Below are 22,589 nucleotides of genomic sequence, written 5' to 3'. Positions count from 1 at the left end.
TGTACTTAAACAGGAGCCTCTTAAATTAAAGCAAATCAAAGTACCCTCCCTGCATAGTACACGAAAAGTTGAAGACAAGATGGATTGTATATCAGGCTTGCATGCCTCTTTTGTTTATTTTTTTTTTATTTATTTATTCATTCATTCATTTATTTTTTTATTTATTTATTTATCAGGAGCTTCGTTTAAATTTTCCAAAGAGAAGGATAAAATAAGCTGCATAAAGTTGTGTATAATGACAAATATTTTCCTGACTAAGTAATTTTGAAGTTAACCGGGTGCTTCAAAAGTTACGCGAACTTTACATCCAACAAATAGGAGTTTTATTGCCCAAAAAACAACAGCAACAGAAACAGGGACACTACGAAAAGCAACAACAGTGACAAGAATTACAAAATATGCGAGAGTGCCGAAATAAACAGAGGGATTTAAGAACCAGGTAACGAGAGTGCAGCTTACAAAAAATTCAACAGGAATTAATGACAGTCATTGAATCCTTCTCTCAATACATTTCGTAGATATAGACGAGTGTTCTACCAACACTCACAACTGTACTGATGTCAACGCTGTGTGCAACAACACTGACGGATATTACACGTGTGAATGTAATTCTGGATATTCGGGCAACGGCAAATCATGTACTGGTAAGCTACTTCAACTGTGTACTATACTAACGAAGTAGTATTGTTTACATTTCCGTAACCCAACTTTTCTTAATCTCTTGCTAAACGAGACCATAAAAACAAAACGGCCTGTAAGAAGGCCCGTAAATACTTAACTAGAGCCTTGATGCCGGTTATAAACTGGTCAGGGAGCAAATTTCAGAAACGAAAAATTAAATTATTTATCAACCTCTTTATTTCTTACTTTGCTACATATACTGTTACTCACGTGTTTCGTCAAAAGCAAAATGGCTAAAGTATAACAACGTTAACGGCTTAAGCAAGAGGCACTTGATTATACGTCAGTAATGAGCGTGTTGATACACTAAATCATTCTTATTCACAGATGTTGATGAGTGTTCCAGCGGCATCCACGACTGCCACAATTCTTCTTCATGTACGAACACTCTGGGATCTTACAGCTGCTCATGTAACCATCCCTATGTAGGAAGCGGGAAAAACTGCACGCATCCTGTGCCAGGTGAGTTACAATTGATTGATATTTAACAAATAGATTCCATTTTGCCGTGCGTCTGTACTCTGATAACGCACAGATGACGTCAAAACGTGGTGAGAACAAAGAAGTACGCTACGAGCCGCAGGCGAGTAGCGTGACTGATGCTCTCATGTATAATGTATTGGGATCCTGCTGTATAAGCAGAGACACTTTGTTTTAGTATATACTAAAGTAGTTGATAGCATTGTTGGCGCGCACTGGTTGGCTACTGAAACTCGGGATAACACCTCCAAGCAACTCGCGAAGCTCGCATCCCTGTTTGTTTATCGTAACAAACGAAAAGATTTTTCAAATAAACGGAGACGCTGCCCCCGCTCACACGAAGAAGCCGTCGAAATTTAGTTTGGCAACTTTCACAGTAAAAGCTTTATCTTTTCAACCCCGAATTTATCGATGAAAGCGGTAAAACGAAAAAAACGTTGGTTACAAATGTAAATTAATCTTGCGAAAAACGTAACCGTTGGCAGGAATAGATCATTAATAAAATCACCTATTTCGTACTATATTATCGTACTGTTTTAGTCTAGTACATTGTAAAGCAGCTATTTACCTCAGTGTCAGTGAACAGTTATAAAAATCCCCCATTAGCATATGCCACACAAGTGAATAGTGTCATTTACTGATTGGCTAGCTCGGAGGTGATTAGTCAAGTACTATTCACCTCCGAGCAGCCGAAGAGAAACAAGAAGCTTCCCGTTTCGCCTCCGGCACTTAAAAGGAAATTGTTTTGATAAACGAGGCAGCTGTTACAAAATATACAAAAATGGTAACAAAGTTTAGTTTTAGGAATTTTATGGTAAGTTATTTAATCTTTACAACCTCAAATTCTAAGGGGAGAAATGAAAATACAATGCCTTGTTTACGAAAACTGCGAGCACTGTAATTACAATGTAAACAACGAAACATCTAATGTTTTGCATCATGGTTTAATCTGAACAACGAGACGAATTTCACACAACAATTGAAGAAATGACACCTTAGCAACTAAACAAGTGATTTTAAAAGTTATATTTGTTCGCAAGAAAGTGAGACGGAACTTCAATAAGAAATCGCTTAACCCCGGGCTTACCGCGCGGCGTGCGAGATTTTAAAATCTCCCAATATTTGTGTCAAAAATGAAGGAATTTTTTGGTCCGCTAGTTATTTAGCTTGTGTGTTATATACTAAAACAATTACTCACCTCAGTGTTGATGAAAGTGATGGATATTTACTGGGCCTCGAAGCGGCCAGGTAAATATCCATCACTATTCACCTCCACTTTGGTGAATAATTGTTAACTATAGCCACCTACACTTCGGTGAATCGGGTTCTTATCAAAGATAAAAACTGCGGCTCAGACGCTCTGTCACTGTGTTATAAACGCAACTAGAACATGCTGATTCTAAGGTTTCATTTAAACAAACAGTTCATAAAGAAAGGATGGTACAGGTTAAAATAATGATCGTAATAATGATAAAGAAAAAAAAAACCGTTAAGAGAAAACATTGATCGGTAGTGTTTTTGTTTAAAAGTTTGTCCTTATATATTTTAACAGGAAGAAGGAAATTATAGTTAAACTTAATGTCAAAGTTGTTTCTCAAAGCAATTCGTCGTTCAGATAGCAGAATGCTTTGAAGAATTAAGAGCCGCCCTCTGTAAATATCGTCTATCGTCGTTTGGACGGGAAAGAATAAAATCCCCCAAACTTTCTCAGAAGAATGGCCTATGTAAGTAGTTCACATAAATTTATCTTTCAGCTCAGTTCGACTCGTATTTTAGCTGTAGTGCGACCATCTTGGTTTTACCGCCCCCAGAGGGCTTTCGGCGGCCATTTTAGGCCACACTTTTAAGACTTTGCCTTACAAAGAAAGGGTTACAAATCCGAACAAAATCTCATTAATCGAGACAAGCAAATGTTTTATGTTGTGTTGAGAAGCTTTTTTGGGAATTTGATCGATTTTTTTTACAATTTTTTTTCATTTCTTCCCTGTTGAACTACTTTTCAAGTGCCCAAAAGATGGCCGAGTTTAAAGGCAAATATCGCTAAAGATACATTGGTTGGCATCCTAAAACAGCATGCCGGTTAAAGAGCAATGTATTTTCTGTAAGAACCTTGAATAAAATTTTTTGGGCAGTTAAAAAGGGAAAATTATAGAAGAAGAAGTTTTAACTGTACTTTTGTCAACAAACACCAACTTCGTAATTAGCATAACAACATGAAAATAACGATTTGCTAAGAAAATAATGCTAAATTCCACTTACCTGATGAAATATCGAGAACTGGATATTTCAAAATATACCAATTTATAGTTTCAGTCGGATACAGCCGCATTTTCGATGATTTGTTGTGCGAGAACACTGTAATACACCGCAGCTGTTAAACTGAGTTGAATTCTTCAAAGTCCGTCAGGACAACCATCGGCCTTCCACCCCATAAGCTGCCGTGTGCAACGGGTCAAATATTTCTTTGTTTTTCTAATGACCAAAAATTCTTTTAGCAACCATTTAAATCCTGGCAATTCTCGTCAAGAAATCGTTTATGTTCCGTTGACCTTCCGTCGTGACTAAACAATGAGATTGCGTTACAGAAACGCGCGCACATCCAGACGGGTTGGGGTGGGGGTGGGGAGGAAACTAAAATGGAACAGCTCCTAAATTAAAAAAAAAAGGGGCCATTCAAGATTACTGTCAAAGCTATTTTATGCATTTCGGGTACTAAATAGGAAACTGCTGTCCCAAAATAATGCGGAATATGATAAGCCCTTGTGCTGTAGTTTTTGGTTGGGGTGTGGTAGGCGGGCGGGGGGGGGGGGGGGTTGGGAAGTAAAACACTAATTTACAGCATCAGTTGATCGTTGCTCTTCTTTTTAAGTTTCACACATGATGTTGGTCAATGATTCTTGTCAAGAAATTTTTTTTGTTCTGTTGACCTTTTGCCATGATTAAACAATGAGATTACGTTACAGAAACGCGCGCACATCCGGTTTGGGGTGGAGGTGGGGAGGAAATAAAAATGTCACGGACCTTAGCTTGTAAGATGCTGCGAAAGCGTTAGCCACTCTTCGCCTATTCGAGGCTATAAATTAAACTCGGAATAATGGAACATGACTAGTGAATTAAGGGAACGTTGAGAAATTTGTGTAGGTTATAATTTTTTTCTGGTTTCTGGCGTAGTAGGAAGTACCCTCTGTAAAGTCATGGTCTCTTATTTAGATGAGTACCTTTTCCAGCGAGTTCAAATATTTTGTGGTAGGTCTAGGGGCAAAAATGGACTTCTGGAACTTTCGTCGACAATTCTTGTCATGTTTTTTTCCCTCTCTCACTGTGATTAAATTGCCCTGCGGAAACGCGAAGCCGATCGTTAAGTAGACTACATCAAATTAAATTTCATAGGTGTGGTTACTTTTCATTTTAATTCGTGTTTAATGTTTGGGTCGTTTGGGTCGCAAAAGAGAACCATAGAAATATAATGTGTCAATCAAAACGTACTGTTTCCAGTTTTAATATGCACATTCTTTTCGTGACACGCGTAAAGCGAATGGCTTAGCAGCCGCACTTTTAATTGCTCTGGGGAGAATTCCTGGTCATGGCCACCTGTAGCTACTCGTCGTAGGTTGGAGGTACCTGCGGATCCAGTACCGAAAACGATAAAAATAGAAGCATTTGCGGAGTGAAAAGCGTGTAACTTGATAAGAAGCAAACAGTCCCATTGGATCGTACTCTCTAAACTAATGCTTTTGAAAAACACGTAAAATGCAAATGCAAATGCTTCTATTTTTAGCGTCTTCGTGTGAAAAGGTGTAATGAAGTGTAATTGCAGGTGATAACTTGTTATCCGAAATGGCATGGAAACCAGGTTGTGAATTTCGTGGGGGAGTTCAAAATAAACGTATTCGCTTCAAGGAATGAATACTTATGATTTGTACTTTGGTGTTTGTTAAGACAAAACTGCTAAAATAAATATTAAAATACTCATACTATACCTGCCCTTGCTAGGAGCAATTGTGCCTCGGTTTTTAAAGATGCGTCCCAAACGTGCAGTGCTTTTAAATGGACGCTCACGTCCCCTCAGCAGTCACTCAGTAGGACACATTGCATATTTGATGCTGTCAATTTTACTTGCCAACCCTCCTCCCCCCCCCCCCCCCCTCTCCCACGCCCCAACCAAAAAAATACAGCACAAGGGCTTATCATATTAATATCATATTATTCTGGGACAGCAGTTTCCTATTTAGTACCCGAAATACATAAAATAGCTTTAATAGTATTCTTGTGTTAATGATTAGCTTGTTTTGTTGTGTAATTTCCGTTTTTGTGAGTTCAGAAGAAATAGGATCGTGTTGCAGTTCAGTTTTCCCGTCGTTTCCGAAATAGACAGACACATTTTTAGAAAGAGTGAAAGAATCAAAGCGTCTATTTAAGGTACAGGAGAGGAGAAAGAGGTATGATGACGTTTTTTGTCTATCTTGCATCCGTAGTATTCGTAGTCTGTTTTGTTACATTTCAAGCACGTATTTCGTAACATAGATTCGCGGCACGAGTGATCAATTAATCTTTCTTGTGAATGTATTGTAATCAAGCTTTAATTATAATTTTCTTCTCAGTTTTTACGTAATTCCATCAAGCCATTAAATTTATATATCAAGAAAGAAGGACTGGTCTGTTGGAGTACTAGTAAATGCTTTCTCGTTCTTATCAACATTGGAGTTCAAGTTATCTCGAGCTCCGCCCGCTACAGTAAAAACTCTATAACACGCAACTCAGCTGTGTACGTAACTTACGTCGGGAATAAACCAGTGGTTAGAAAAAATGAATTCAGACGATGACCTAGTCGATCTTGAAAGTGCTGAAGCCAGCCAACCATTAATGAAACGAAAACAGACCTTGAAAGGAAAGGAGTATCAAACACAATTGTATCAAGATCAAAGGTCGTCCGCGCAAAGGAATTGGCGTAAACAGCTAAACAAAATAGAAAATTGTCTCGCCGATTCAACCAATCCAGCTAAGCTGCAAAGTGAAAGAATGTTTTTAGAAGCAAAAATGGACATCTTGATCGCAGTTCAAGAACGGCTCGATGAAGTATTAGACGATTTCGAAGTGAAACGTGTTGCGCAACAGAAATTTGAGATCTGGGAGCAAGAGCATTCGGAAGCGCTTAAACGATTAAATCAAAGAATAACAGATCTTAAGCAAGATGAGGAAAGCTCTCTTCCTTCTGGAAAATCCACACCGAGTCGCTCTAGCAGGACCTCACAAAAAAGCAGAAAATCTCATTCGTCAGCTAGAATCGACAGAAAAGTAAACACCGCAGCAAGGGTCGCCAAATTGAAAACGGAAATATCTTTCGCAGACGGCGAAGCAACCAAAATAGCAGAACTAAAGAAGTTTAAACTCACCAAGGAACTGGCAATCGCTGAAGCCGAAATGAATGCTATCAACAAAGTAGAAGAGAACGAGCTTGCTCCCAACGGTGAAAAGGAAGATTTGTTGCCACACGCTATCAATAGAAACGATCTCCTCCATAATTATTTAACAACTCAGACCTCATCAGTAGATAAAGATAGTAATCTGACAATGGAAACGGAGCTAAGCGATACACCCAAACCTTCTTCATCAAAGGCATCTCCTGCGAATGATCAGACGCATCACAACGAAACCGAAGTCCCAATAAACGAAGGTACTACTGATGCTGGTAGTTTTGTGACACGCCATCCATCCACGCTGAATCCATTCGCACCCGAATATGTCACCATGCCAACGCCCAAGAGAGCACAATTTACAAGTACCCCCTATGCTCAGTGCAAAGAGTGGACTCCAGATAGCATGCGTCTTACACAGGATCAAGGCAGAGGTTCTCCATCCCAAACAAACGGCGATATTCTTCAGCGGCTAGCCGATCTGATGACTCAACGCCACGCGCAAGAGTCACTGCCACTCCCAGAACCTGAAACGTTCAGAGGAGACCTCCTTCATTACCCTACCTGGAAGAAATCGTTCGACACGATCATAGAAAGGCGAACCGACAGTTCAACGCAACGACTTTACTACCTAGGAAAGTATACCAGCGGAGAAGCTAAGGAATCCATTCGCAGCCTCCTTTCACTGGACAGCGCCGACGCATATAACGAAGCACGAAAGATATGGGAATCCGTTCCTGGTCGCCGATGCCTACCGGAAGAAATTAACCGAATGGCCAAAAGTACCCCCTAATGACGGCGTTAGTCTTCGAAAATTCTCCGATTTCTTGCTTCATTGTGAAACGGCCATGAAGCAAATAAAGTATCTGAAGGCGCTAAACGATCCCGAGGAGAACCAGAAAATGGTGCGGAAGCTTCCCCGTAACATAGGCGACCGCCGGAGCCGTGAAGTTGACCGCTGGCTCAACACAGCAGAAGATAGACAAGGCAGCGTTTCGAGGCCAAGATCTCTCAATGAACCAGTCTACCCTCCGTTGTCGGCCTTCTATGACCTCCTAAAGAGAGAAGCTAGAATCGCGTGCAACCCAATAACGTCGTCGAGGCCCAAGGATGAAGACAAGAAGGAGGAGCCGCAAAGGAGAGCAAGGTTCGGTAGCAACTACAAGAACAAGCCAGTCGGCACCAGCAGCTTTGCCAGTGGATCCAGTGAACTAAAGAACAATACAACTCAAAGGAAAGCAGAAAGGAAACCGTCTGAAAGCTGCCCGCTTTGTAAGAGCCCTCATAACCTTGACGATTGTGACAAGTTTGCTAAGATGTGTCAAACGGAAAGAATGGATGTAATTAAGTCTAATGGCCTCTGCCTTAGCTGCTTGAAGTATGGCCACATGAAGAAAGACTGCAGGATTAGAAAGGTTTGCAAGTCTTGTAACGGCTTCCATCCCACTTCTCTTCACGTTGATACTCCTAAACACATCTCATCGCGTGAACGCACTAGATGCGAAAAGCGTAAGCAACTGCAGCTCGCACTCACTTATCGTTCCAGTGTGGTTGCATCATACCCAAGACCCAGAGAAGAAGACTCTTCTATACGCCCTCCCCGACGATCAATCGGACGCCTGTTTCGTTAAGAATGACGTCCTTCAAGGCTTAGGCATCAGTGGTCCTAGCGTTCAGCTGAAGCTATCTACGGTTTTAGGAGAAGACGTGGTCTCATGTCAGAAGATAAACGGTCTAGTAGTTCGAGGTTTCAAGAAAGAATCAGAAATACCCCTGCCTGGAGCTTACTCGAGAGATGAAATCCCTGTCAAAAGGAGTCAAATTCCGAGGCCAGAGTCCGTATTTGGCTGGCCTCACCTCGAACGAATTGCTGATAAGCTAATGCCCTATCGTGACGATGTGGATGTAGGACTCCTCATAGGAGTGAACTGTGCCCGAGCAATTAAACCATGCGAAGTAATTCCTGGCTCTGACGAAGATCCGTACGCCAAGAGAACGAACCTCGGATGGGGCGTCATCGGAACCATTAATCTGGACAAGCATGTTGAAGACGATGGCCATTGTTCCTGCAACCGGATAATTTCTCGAGAAATTGGAGAAGGATCGAGCAGAACCGTGAGTCACTTCGTAATGAAAACCCAATTTAAAGAAGTCTTTGGGCCCACTCAAGTTAACAGAATGTTTGAGCTCGACTTCAACGAAACGATCAGAGATGATCAGGCGCTATCCTTCCAAGATAAGAAATTCCTGAACATTGTGACAACAAACATTCGTAGACGAGAGGACAGGCACTACGAAATGCCCTTACCGTTAAACGAACAATCGTTCAGACTATCCGACAACAAGAATCTCGCTGTCAGCCGACTAATGAAGCTTAAACAAAGATTGACGAGAGACGGCAAATATAGGGAGCATTACCAAGCCTTTATGCACGATATGATCGAGAAAGGCCATGCTGAAAGTGTTCCCTCCGAAGAGCTTCATGTCAACAATGGCCGCACTTGGTACATACCACACCATGGGGTATATCACCCGCAAAAACTGGACAAGATTCGGGTTGTTTTCGACGCAAGCGCTGAATTTAATGGTGAATCTCTCAACCCGTCACCTTCTTCGAGGACCAGACTTGACGAATAATCTCACTGGGGTTCTTTGTCGGTTTCGTAAGGAACCGGTGGCCTTCACCTGCGACGTTGAAGGAATGTTCCATCAAGTATTCGTCTCGCCAGAATATCGAAACCTCCTCAGGTTCCTTTGGTGGAAGGATGGTAACATAGATGGTGAAGTAACCGAATATAGAATGACAGTACACCTGTTCGGCGCGGTATCGTCCCCTGGATGTGCAAACTTTGCACTAAAAAGAGCGGCAGACGACTTTAAAGAAGTGTTCGGGAGCATTTGTCAAAGAAGATTTTTATGTAGATGATGGACTCAAGTCGGTTCCCTCAGAGTCTGAAGCCACATCCCTAATCCAAAGCACAAAGGAGTTATGTGCTAAGGGAGGATTCAATCTTCACAAATTTGTATCCAACAGCAAGAAAGTAATAGAGGCCATACCCAAGGATCAACGTGCCAAAGGGGTCATGGAATTGGATCTCAACAAGGATGTCCTCCCCATAGAAAGAGCTTTGGGAGTTCAGTGGTGTGTGGACTCAGACCACCTTCAGTTCAGAGTGGAGTTGAAGGACAGACCCTTCACTAGGAGAGGAATACTAGCCTCTATCAGTTCGATTTACGACCCTTTGGGCCTAGCAGCACCCTTCATGTTAACAGGCAAGCAAATTTTGCAAGAATTATGCAAAGATAAGACTGATTGGGACGAGGCAGTACCTGAAACCATTCGGCTCCGATGGGAGAAGTGGAGGGGAGAGCTGCGCACTCTGGCAGAGATGAAGATACGAAGATGCTACAAACCTGATGACTTTGGCGAAGTAAAGTCGGTCGAACTTCACAGTTTCTCCGATGCAAGCGTTCATGGATATGGCCAGTGTTCGTATCTCAAAATGGTTAACAGTCATGACGAAGTACACTGTTCCTTGGTGATGGCCAAATCAAGAGTCACGCCGCTGAAACCCATTACTGTACCAAGATTAGAACTTACTGCCGCAGTAGTGTCAACCAAAGTTAGTGCCTTTTTACAGAAGGAGTTGAAGTACCACAAAATCCCTGAAGTGTTCTGGACAGACAGCAAAGTTGTCCTCGGATATATATCCAATGAAGTAAGGCGTTTCCACACATTCGTCGCTAACCGCGTGCAGCTGATCCGCGACTGCACATCTCCTGATCAGTGGATCTACGTTCAGACAAGGGATAACCCAGCTGATGATGCGTCTAGAGGACTCGAAGCTCAAGAGCTAGTAAACAACAAAAGGTGGTGGAATGGACCAGACTTTCTCTGGATGCCACGTCATGACAAGCCTACCTTGAACTTTGTAGTTTCACCGGAAGATCCTGAAGTTAAGAAGATTTCAGTGTTGACGACCAGCGCCGCAGAACGCTCGACTGTGTTGCAGTGTGTTGAGCGCTTCTCCAACTGGCATCGAGCGAAACGGGTCATCGCAATTTGTCTCCTATTCGTCGACAGAATGAAACACCGTTCAAAGGAAGATGTTAAGGTTCCCTCTGGTTCCCAAGAAAGACGCGCACAATGCCCCGACAATGCTAAATCCTCGCGTGAAACTGTAGGAAGCATTGCGGTGAGTCCTGAAGACCTGCAGAAGGCCGAACAAAGGATAATCAAAGCAATTCAACATGAAGCTTTCACGAAAGAAGTAGAGTTGCTGACAAGCGCCCAACACCGACATGAAAGGAAGGACAGAGCAAGAAAAGGAATGACAAGATCAAGCTCTATCTACCGACTAGATCCATTCTTGGATGAATATGGTATCCTACGCGTTGGAGGTAGAATCGAACAGGCCGATTTGCCTTATGAGATGAAGCATCCTGTGATACTGCCGAAAAGATCTCACATCACTGAGCTGATAATACGTCACTTCCATCAGCGTACCAGACATCAAGGACGAACAAGAACACAAGCGGAAATCCGCACGTGCGGCTTCTGGATAGTAAAGGGCAGCTCTACTGTTGGCCATCATGTATCTAAATGCGTCACGTGTCGTAAGCTAAGAGCAACAACCCAGCAGCAGAAGATGGCCCCATTACCAAACGACCGACTTGAGGAAATCGCCCTTTACCTACTGCGCGGTGGACTACTTTGGACCCTGGTACATAAAGGAAGGACGGAAGGAAATGAAACGCTATGGGGTTATATTCACATGCATGGTTTCGCGCGCCATTCACCTGGAGACCGCAGTTTCACTCAGTACCGACTCGTTCCTAAATGCGTATCGTCGCTTTATTGGTCGCCGTGGACCAGTCCAGCAGCTACGCTCCGACCAAGGCACCAATTTTGTAGGTGCAAAGAATGAATTGGAATCAGCCCTATTAGAGATGAATCACGACGCCATTCAGAGAGAACTTTTGAAGGACGGATGTGATTGGATCAATTGGAAGATGAACGTTCCCCAGGCCAGCCACATGGGTGGGGTTTGGGAGAGACTCATCCGTACCACAAAAAGTGTACTATCGGCAATGTTGCAGAATCATGGCAAACAACTAGACGACGAATCCTTACGCACACTAATGGTCAAGACAGAAGCAATAATCAATGGCCGCCCACTAACGACGATCGACCTCACAGGTCCAGACGCACTGGATGTACTGACACCAAATCGATTGCTGACAATGAAGTCTTCTGTAGTCATGGCGCCGCCCGGAAATTTTCAGCAAGCCGACGCATATTCAAGGAAACGATGGCGTCGGGTCCAGCACCTCTCAAACGAGTTTTGGTATAAATGGAGAAGAACGTATCTCCAGTCCCTGCAGAGCAGGCAGAAATGGTCAGCTTCATACAGAAATCTTAAGGTAGGAGACCTCGTGATTTTGAAAGACGACAGCATTCCCAGAAATTGCTGGAAGCTCGCCCGTGTTGCTGAGACATACCCAGACGAAGACGGCCTTGTAAGAAAGGTGAAAGTGGCAGTAGCTAACCAATCAGGTGATGGTGACGGTAGCAGCCTTAAGGGGTCTCGCATTTCCCACCTGGACAGACTTGTTCAAAAGTTGGTTTTCTTGATGTCAAGTGATGAAAATGAGGACCGGGGATTCCCAGCCGAGGAGCCTTAAGGAATGACTATTTACAGTGAACATTGAAAACTGATTTATTTTGTTTCATTAAGTAAATCATAAATTGTGACCATTTTAGGGGAGCCATGCTAATGATTAGCTTGTTTTGTTGTGTAATTTCCGTTTTTGTGAGTTCAGAAGAAATAGGATCGTGTTGCAGTTCAGTTTTCCCGTCGTTTCCGAAATAGACAGACACATTTTTAGAAAGAGTGAAAGAATCAAAGCGTCTATTTAAGGTACAGGAGAGGAGAAAGAGGTATGATGACGTTTTTTTGTCTATCTTGCACCCGTAGTATTCGTAGTCTATTTTGTTACATTTCAAGCACGTATTTCGTAACATAGATTCGCGGCACGAGTGATCAATTAATCTTTCTTGTAAATGTATTGTAATCAAGCTTTAATTATAATTTTCTTCTCAGTTTTTACGTAATTCCATCAAGCCATTAAATTTATATATCAAGAAAGAAGGACTGGTCTGTTGGAGTTCTAGTAAATGCTTTCTCGTTCTTATCAACATTGGAGTTCAAGTTATCTCGAGCTCCGCCCGCTACATCTTGAATGGCCCTTTTTTTTTTTAAATTCAGGAGCTGTTCCATTTTTGTTTCCTCCCCACCCCCACCCCAGCCCGTCTGGACGTGCGCGCGTTTCTTTAACGCAATTTCATTGTTTAAACACGGTGGAAGGTCAACAAAACATAAACGATTTCTTGACGAGAATCTCCAGTTCAAAGCAGGATTTGCTAAAAGAAGTTTTGGTCATTAAGGAAAACAAAGAAATTTTTGACACCTTGCACACAGCAGCTTATGGGGCGGAAGGCAATTTTTTCCGGCCGATGGTTGTCCTGACGGACTTTGAAGAATAGGCCTTATCACGGTTTTCGACGCCATTTTGACGAGTAGGCAAACACGTCTGAAATAACAGTGTTTGTATGGAAATCAGATTTCAAATAATTTTCATAAAACACCGCTTCTGAAAAATTCATGAATTGAAAACTTTTGGTACTAGAAAAACGATTTTAAGAAAAAAAATTGGAGGGATGTAGCTGTGCCAGAAAGCGTCCAGTCGTGTTTTGAAATCTCCATACATTTGTCTTTATTTTTTCCCGCGGACTATTTTTAGTAGCAGTTCACGGCTGGTTCGCTATACGTCGAAAACCGTGATAAGGCCTATTCAACTCAGTTAAACAGCTGTGGTGTATTTCAGTGATTTCGCACAACAAATCATCGAAAATGCGGCTGTATCCGACTGAAACTATAAATTGATATATTTTGAAATATCCAGATCTCGATATTTCACGAAGTAAGTAGAATTTATCATTATCTTCTTAGTAAAGCGTTATTTTCATGTTGTTATGCTAATTACGAAGTTGGTATTTGTTGACAAAAGTACAGTTAGAACTCCTTCCTCTTTAATTTTCTCTTTTCAACTGCCCAAAAATGTTATTGCATGTTCTTACAGAAAATACATTGCTCTTTAACCGGGATGCTGTTTTAGGATGCCAACTAATGTATCTTTAGCGATATTTTCCTTTAAACTCGGCCATTTTTTGGGCACTTGAAAAGTAGTTCAATAGGGAAGAAATTTTTAAAAAAATTGTAAAAAAAATCAGATTTCGATCAAATTCCCAAAAAAGCTTCTCAACACAACATAAAACATTTGCTTGTCTCGAATAGTGAGATTTTTTTCGGATTTGTAACCCTTTCTTTGTAAGGCAAATTCTTAAAAGTGTGGCCTAAAATGGCCGCTGAAAGCCCTCTGGGAGCGGTAAAACCAAGATGGTCGCACTACAGCTAAAATACGAATCGGACTGAGCTAATAGTTATATTTATTTGAGTCACTTATATAGGCCATTCTTCTGAGAAAGTTTGAGGGATTTCATTCTTTCTCGTCCAAACGAATTGAATTGTTGTCAGAAATCAAAATAATTTCAACGGCTTTTCTTTGATTGACGTCCACCAAAACGCAACTTTATCGGAGTCTCTTGAAGGCGATAGGTCGCGTGTTATTGGTAACCGCTGTAATTTAAGATAAATAAAAATCATGTTAAATTTGCTCCGGCCATTGCGTTTTTTTTTTTAATCTCTAGGATCAAAACGGAGAACATTGGTGTTTAGAGTGGTTTTATGCTATCCATTACTGTAAGCACTGAAAAACAATCAACAAGCAAACTAATCATCAGGGCAGTAGGAAACATGGGTTTCGACTAAATAAAGACTACATTTATTTCAAATGGAGTTGAATAACTCACAATGAAGTAGCCTTTAGTCTTTTCTGGTCGTTTCTCCCCATTTATTTCTTGTAGAATTTAGCCCTAACATTCTATTGCCAGCATGCATTTGTTAATTCTTGGTAACCGTACCGTGTTATTGAAACCCCAGGCGCGGCCGCTAGGCGCGCGAACGTTAACGCTAAAAGTGACTGGGTGGGAAACCATTTAACCGTTGCTAGGTGATTAGATCTATTGGCCAACCCCTGTACCGAAAATACAATAGACATTGTTTTTCAAATTCGTCTGCACGCGGTAAGAGCACTGCAAACTTCTTCCACCCCTTGCTAGTTGCAAAATGTGACAAAAAGATTACTCTCCCCACATGGAAGGAGTCGAAAACAATTTTGAAATATATGAGTAAAATATTTGGGATTTGAAGTATTCTTAGTTTATTGGGTTGCTGTTAGCCCAACTGTATATTGAAATCAATGACAATTTTTCTAAGTCAAATAAACAGAAGAAGGTCAAGAAGTAGATTAACGAAACAAAAAGTTGCATTAATAACATTTTATTCCGGATTTTTACAAACATTACTTGGAGTATTGCAGTCCGGTCTTCCCAGCTTGAACGAGCGCCAACTCGGCCAGTTTCTTCGGATGGCTTCAACATCGTATGAAATTTGTAGCAATTCTGTTACGGCAGTTAAATTACCTACACTTCTTATAAGCTTAAAGAGATATAGATATTTATGGAAACAATTGCTATAATATACACAGCAAAACAAATAGAACACTTTAGAAAACGTCTTTCAAACGCTCAACTGGAGTAAACGTATTTTAAACGATGTTATTTTTTTCCAGACCTTGAATGAACTTAAATTTGTGGTTCCATGGCAAGGTATTCAAAACAAACAACAAAATATTTCGGTGAAACAGCTTCCAACTAACCACTATTTGGAACTCGTAGCAACTCTTGGTTTCAGTTTTCTCTCTCCCGAACATTGTCCGACACCTGTTCGTTACCAGACTTCTAGAGGCTTTTTAGACCCCCTTTGCTTCGGTTTATGGAGATGGGCATAGTTTCTTCCTACGAATTTCGCACGATTGATCGAGTTTGGTTCCTACCCAGCGGGGATTATGAGTTAACACTCGCGCGCTTAGCGGCCAATAGGACGCACGGTTACCAAGACCGTAACAAATGCTGACTAATTTGTTTTGCAGGTTAAATTTTTTTTGAGTCAAACGGCGCGTTGTTACTTGTTCATCAGGGCTATTCTACAAGAAATCAATGGGAAGAGACGACCAGCTAGACTAAAGACTACTTTATTGCGAGTAATTCAACTACTTTTGAGATAAATGAAATATTTATTTAGTCGAAACCCATGTTTCCTATTGCCCATGAACAAATAAACAAACACGCACAGAAAAAAGAAAAATAATAACCTCCACTTACTTGAGGTTAGCCACATCGTGTAACACAGTGGACTCCGGTTAGGCAAAGTGTAGTTTAAAATATCTCGATTGGACATTTTAAACCTTTAATAAACATTAACTCATAACACGGTTTTGTAAGTGTGCGATTGTTTTGGTGACTGTGTTTGTCTTTGAGGAAGGGGGGCTATCTAGGTTCCTCAAAAGACAAAATACACATCTGTTATTGGTATTTCTATCTCTCAATCAGACGTAAGGCCACCTGGGTAAAATTTTAGCCCGGTTCTGGCCTTGCGTCGTTCATGCGTCGTACCAGCACGACCCTGCCGATAAAACTTTTGCTGTATATAATTAAGAGGTCTTCACAAACAGGAACACTGCCAAACTACCCACTTGGTAGGGCGCAGAAGAAGTAGATTTATTCTTCCCGGTCATTTTTTCATGATTTGCTCCCGTTCCGTACAAGTAAACCTGCCATCCACTTGCTTAAATGCTATTTAGTTCAGATTTCTTTAGGAAGAGTAAATGATCAACGATTTAATTATTTGGTATGGACTTGAAGGTCTTTTCGGTCTGGCGCTTTTACGTTCATCTTGTGTTTGTGTTTCTCCGAACAAAAAGATACCCACTACCCTCAATATCTCTACCATACCAATGGTATAAAGTAATCAAGGAAATAGGATAGAGGAATATGGCGAACATTGTTTAACCTGCTGTTTTTTTCACCAAGTCCGATTAAGAATTCTTTTCGAAATCTGTGACGCTTGGATGTATTTGGAATAGGGTAAGGTCTATTTTATTTGTCCTACTTCCCTCAAGGTGTAAGAATGAATATATGGGATCGATATTAAATTGCAAAACGTTTTTGAAAGAAAAAATGGAAAACATAAAACCGGTTGTTATCGTACAATAATTTGGCAACCAGAGAATTTTCAGTGGTATAACGTTTATACCTTGGATCTTAGGTATAATATTCATAACAAAAAACGGACATTTTCTTCGGATTCAAATTGTTCAATTTTTCAACCGCGGTCGGATGACGATAACCAAATGGAAAAAAACAAGGAACCACAGGCTGCACGTGGGTGAAGCCAATTTTTGTTGTTGTTGTTGTTGTTGTTGTTGTTTTTTTTTTTTTGGTTGTTTGGTCTTCTTTTTACATATACTGCCCCAAATCCCTTGATCAAATCCAGGATATTCTTGTGATCAGGCGAAATTGAAGTATGGATTTCTGTTTTCTTTACGAAGTTGATTAGTCGTTTCGAAATGACGAAGTAATCTATTCTGGACTGCAATTTTAGACTTTTATTGATATGGGTAGAATGTTTTATCAGCCTCACAACGGGCCTAATCGAGCTTATCGAGCGAGCCGAGCTGCTCGCTTGAGGTTTGGAACCTGACTCGTTCAAACGTTGATTTCAACATCCGGGACTTAAAGTAAAATGGCAAACAAGAACAAGCTTGACAACGATTTGCCCTTCAAGCGTGAGTTGGGAAATGAATTCGATTATTTTTCGCCCTTATAACTGTAGCGATGATAGGCCAGTGATCGATTACTCCTGCAGTGGCATTTTGCGTGGGATTTACGCTCGAAAGTGTCATAAACAATTTCCAGATGTTTGGTCGCCGCTATTCACATGGAGCATGAATCTAGTATGAAAATGAAAAATCAATTTAGAACGCTGTCTTGCTCTGATTAAGCTTATTCTGTTGTAGAAAGCTAAATTTTAGCGCTAAAAGACCGGATTTGGATGAGATTTTAGATGCGTAGTTTGCGCCGTTACTTGAATTGCCAAATGTCACACTTGTTTTGTCCGATCACAGGTCATGCATATGTTTCATTTCATGCAGGTGTCAATGCAATGTCTATATCCAAAGCAAAGCCCCTCTTTTCTCTTCCATACTGTATTCCTTGACCTTACTTTCTTGTGATTTATTTACTTATTTATTTATTTACTTTGCCACACCACAAATATAATGAAAACAAGAAAAAAATAGAAATAGATTCAACAATGGCGAGGAGACCTAAAGGAAAATATGAAAAAAATACGTTAAGGAGGCGCGAAAGAGTTTCTAGCCTCGTGCGCGTGCGTAACCCATCCACGCCATAACTAAGGTGTACGCGTCAGCTGAATGAATCAAAAATTCTACCAAATTAGCGCGCGCAAAACACCGGAAGTGAAAATTCAGAGTAAAATCACGCAAACCGGAAATAAAAGCCGCAGGAAACATTTGTTTTTGTCTCGAAATTGTGTGCGGTGACCTAGTATGCGTCCTCAAATAAAAATGTTTAGGAGAAATGTATCTAGTAGAAATTTTTCTTTGTGAAAAATGCCTTTTTTGAACTAACACAAGATCTACTAGATACCAACAACTGAATTACAAAGCTGTTTATAGTTTGTCCACATGATCAGAAGCAATTTTTTGTAATCTTTTATCATTTCACAAACACTACAACAATGAAAAAATCCTTACAAGCCTCCTTAAGTGACATTATCACCAATGCGATGTTTGTCGTTTGAGGCGCCAAGAAAATGACCTGCATCAAACCGTCGCATAAAAGGTAAAAAAAAAATGTCACAGGTCCATTTCCTTAATTTTCGTTAGACACGATTTTGTTTAATGCTTGTGAGTGACCATACGTTCAGCAAGGTGAACGGTTTTGTGAGTATTCAACGCCACAAAACGACGATGGAACTGTGCGTTTTGCATAAATTGTACTGAGCATGCTCATCCTTTTTAGCTATATGATTCTCATAATGATAAATTCCTGGTAAAAAGAAATTAGGCATTTACTTTTAAATATGCCCTCTTGTTTTAACGCTCTGACCTCCTTCTGTTCCTCAGAATGCCAAAACTATCAAAGTTTGAACAGTCCTGATAGGAAGATAACCTACACCACTTATCTTGGTTATTGCGACAGTTCAATTACTCCGAGATGGTATCGATTTGAAGGAGCTGCTGGCACAAGAATGCCTACTTCATGTACTCCTGATTGGAGGTGTGGCACTCACGCACCCGGCTGGCTGACCAATGGACATCCATCGGTTGCTGACGGTGAGGTCACAAGACGTGTGTGCTTCAGCTATAATGGAAACTGTTGCTATCATTCATTTTCTTCCATCAAAGTGAGAAACTGTGGTTCCTATTATGTCTACTACCTAATCAGCATGAATGGCTGCCATTACCGGTATTGTGGCACTGACTAAACCCCTATTCTTTACATATATAGTAAACCAGAAAATATTTCTTATAATATGATGGAGATATTGATAGATTTCCTACAGTGAAATTCCACGTTTTGTGGACAACGTGAGTATACGATAATGCCTTTTCCATATTTACTCTTAACTAGCTAGCTTGCCCCTCTTTTTTCAAGTCAAACAAACTGAAATAATCGCGAAGAAGCAATTTATAAAATGAAGTTATATGTTGTGGTTGCCGTCGTTGCTTCTTAAGTTCCCTATTGTTTGACGGCAAACTAGAAGTGTAATTTATGTTGTTGTTGTTATTGTTGACGTATATTAGTCGAGGAAATAGCAGCAGCAGAAACAGCATTAATACTAGTAGTAAAGGCTGGTTCTCATATGCAGTCGACTTACCAGCGATGACCTGCGTTGTAGTCGCCGGTTGATGTGGTTTTTTCGACCGAGGTGCATCGCAATGGTTGCGTAGACGTAATTGGGACGTGCCCCCGGCGAATTAAATAAAAAAAGTGCTAAAACGGTATCGTTTGGTGCTCTTTTAACATTCCTTTAATAAACATGAATAAAACTCTGGTGATTAGTTACCAGTTTTTGCTAATTTTGTTGCTTGTAAGGAGATACATACGAAGAAAGCTGAAGAAAAAAGAGAAAAACCGAGGCGGAAGTTTAGAGAAAGGAGCGCGGACAGTATCATACTTTGTTTGCTTCGTTGAGGTTACACGACAGGGAATATTTCTTCAGGTAAACAGAATGGTTAATTTGTCTTTTCGAGTTCATCATCTTGTTTGGTACATGATTTTTATCTTGCACGTTATAAATTGTGGGCTATACTGTTGCTTCTGGTGCATCGCCGACGATCGCTTGTTCCGTTCACATAAAACGTTTTTCTCGCCAGTGTTCCAGAAGAACCACCGACCTGACTGCGAAGTTGAACTCAAGTCAACTTCGCAGGCTTGCCGGCGTCAAATGCATGCGATTGTTGTCGTTGCTGACGGCGTATCAGTTCTCATATGTCGGATCAGTACCCCAGACAGTACCGGCGACTGTGTCGCAGGTAGTTCGGCGGCACATGAGAACCAGGCTTAACAGTAGCAGTAGCGGGTGATGGAGGTGATAGTGGCGTAAGCAGCGCGAAAATTCTTGACTTGTTCAGAAATTTATCTGAAAAACAATTTTTTTTTAGGTAGCTTTAACTGTATCTTTGTTACAGTTAATTTTATATTCTTATAGCATTTTCGTGTTTTCCTTTGCATTTTGTTTTTTTTTTTTTTTTTGGCTGAATTTGGTGGTTTACTGAGGTTTGCGGAATCATATAAGTCAAGATGGCGTTCCCAAGTTGGCCGCCATTTTAGAATAGTTGCGAGATTTCTGAAGCATTTGACCTCATCACTTCTTGCTGCGGACCTCTGACATTTTTGAGTGTAATATGTATCTTTTCACTCTCACTGGTATAGCTCTTACACGTGAGAAGTTATGGAGGGGGAGAGCGTAGGGTGGATGTTAAATTACCCTCCCAGCTACAGCAGCATTAAAAAAAACGACTTAGAGGGAGTAAATGAAATAAAACAATAGTGTACGTATAACTGAATTAAGCCAAACAATTATATTGTGGAGTGTATGGGAACAATCAGATAGAATCCGGTCAACAGGTGTGTCGCTGACTGTCCAGCTCACTTATAAAGCGACAGCGCAACAATAATCTTTACAAAACAACACATTCTCGTGACCTAAACCAACCAGGCAAAACATGTTAACAGATACCATGGGTAATTTTATGTGATTTAAATGTGACGATATGGTACAAAACATAGAAGCATCAGATTGCCAGTAGCAGGGATCAAGAATTGTATTTCAACCAGAAGCCATAAACAGCGATCCTATTAAGACGAGCATTTTCTGATTTACCAGTATATTAAAGTAAGCTTAACTATAGTGTTAACTTCTCCTTAAGTGATGATATCATTTATTCATTACCTTAAGTGTATGTTCAGTACTTAAAGCTGTTACTGCTTAGCAACTAGGTATATAACAAAATATATGCCTTACTGCAATGAATTGAACCAAAAAATAAAATCATCTTGGAAAAACTATGGCCAAAGTGCTAATATTACTATTTGGGCATGCGAATAATGCGAGTTGTGGAGTTGCGAGTTGCGAGATGCAAACCTAGAAAATGAAAATACTTTTAATTATAGACAAGATAACTTATCAAAGTTAAGGATTGCTAAGACGTAAAAGCAAACATTTTAGAAAAAAAAAGACCAATAACCCCTGGGTGGGTACTTTCATCTCTTATGGAGTTGGTTGCTTATTCTTGCACCCAGAGGACTCCCCCTTTGGGTAAAAGAAGTGTGAGCGATCTATGTGATTGATTTATAAATCCCAGACTAGTGCAAAATATTGGACGAATACGATTAGTTTTCTTTTATTGCTTTTTAAGGGTAAACTTAACTAAGTACAACGGCAAACGTAATTAATCTTTTGTACTTTTATGGGTTCTTTTCAATCTTCCGACGAGCATTCCTTTCACTTTTATATATAAAAGTACCCATGGCTTTAAATTAAGTTATTAAAGAAATCCACCGTAAACTCTACACCCGCTACAAATAAAAGAAGCATCATTGGTTAGCAAAAAATAAAATAAAATAAAATAAGAGGGCCCATTAGGGATTATAGGAATGGGTGTTGGGTGGGAGGGATAATGAGATACAGGATATTGTGAAACGAGATTCGGGACACAATCCCCCTTCCTCAATTCTGTTATTGCCTACGTCGCTTTATTTGAAACATAATCTACCTTTGAGTATAAATCATTTTAAGCTATAGTCTGATTGAAAAGTCACCTGGCATCGTTTACAGCTATAGGAAATTACATCGAGCACCACCTGGATATTCCAGGCAAACTGATAACAGTTTTACAATTGAGGCTATTACTCTGTGCCTTTCCCATTTGACAAGAACAATTTTTGATCATAATTTGAGAAGTTAGTTCAACCCTTTCCGATTTTGTTTTTTCAATCATTTTCATATATCTTTGTTACCAGGATTTAAAACTCTGTAGGAGTGGAAAAATGGGTACGACATCACTCGCTAGTTTTTTTTTTTGAGATCGAAATCAAGATGGCCAAGTCGCGGTAGTCAAGGAAGATTCAACATTCGACCATGCCCTACTAGATTGACAAAATAGGGTGTAGAGAAAAGGTGACTACAGAATAAAAGCAATATTCATTACTTTGGTCTACAAACTATTCCTTCAAGCGTTTCTTTAAAGGCATTTTGAGCCCTCTTCGGAAAAAATGTTTTCTTTTGCAGCAATTATTATCCTCAATAAACCAGCCCCCTAAAAGGGTTTACAGTCGAACCTGTATATAACGGCCCAGTATTAAGCGGCCACCCTCTATTAAGCGGCCAGTTTTTAAAGTCCCGATTGTTTCCTCATACACACGCTGTATTTGTTACCTGTATTAGGTGGTCACCTCTATTA

General features: G+C 40.5%; 1 protein-coding gene and 1 pseudogene across 1 annotated transcript; both read left to right on the top strand.

Moving 5' to 3' along the window:
• Positions 1 to 514: 514 nt before the first annotated feature.
• Positions 515 to 19,191, top strand: LOC146449181 (uromodulin-like; the record flags this gene model as incomplete). Its single annotated transcript, XM_085101937.1, has 3 exons — positions 515 to 644; positions 1,009 to 1,143; positions 18,747 to 19,191. Coding segments are annotated over 3 exons (627 nt in total), but the record flags the coding sequence as incomplete, so codon positions are not given.
• Positions 5,953 to 8,206, top strand: LOC146449182 (uncharacterized; annotated as a pseudogene).
• Positions 19,192 to 22,589: the final 3,398 nt, after the last annotated feature.

This window comes from Pavona decussata, unplaced genomic scaffold (assembly GCF_977016875.1).
Source record: "Pavona decussata unplaced genomic scaffold, jaPavDecu1.1 SCAFFOLD_609, whole genome shotgun sequence".
Classification (NCBI taxonomy): Eukaryota; Metazoa; Cnidaria; class Anthozoa; order Scleractinia; family Agariciidae; genus Pavona; species Pavona decussata.
This window is presented reverse-complemented; position numbering and strand designations above follow the sequence as displayed.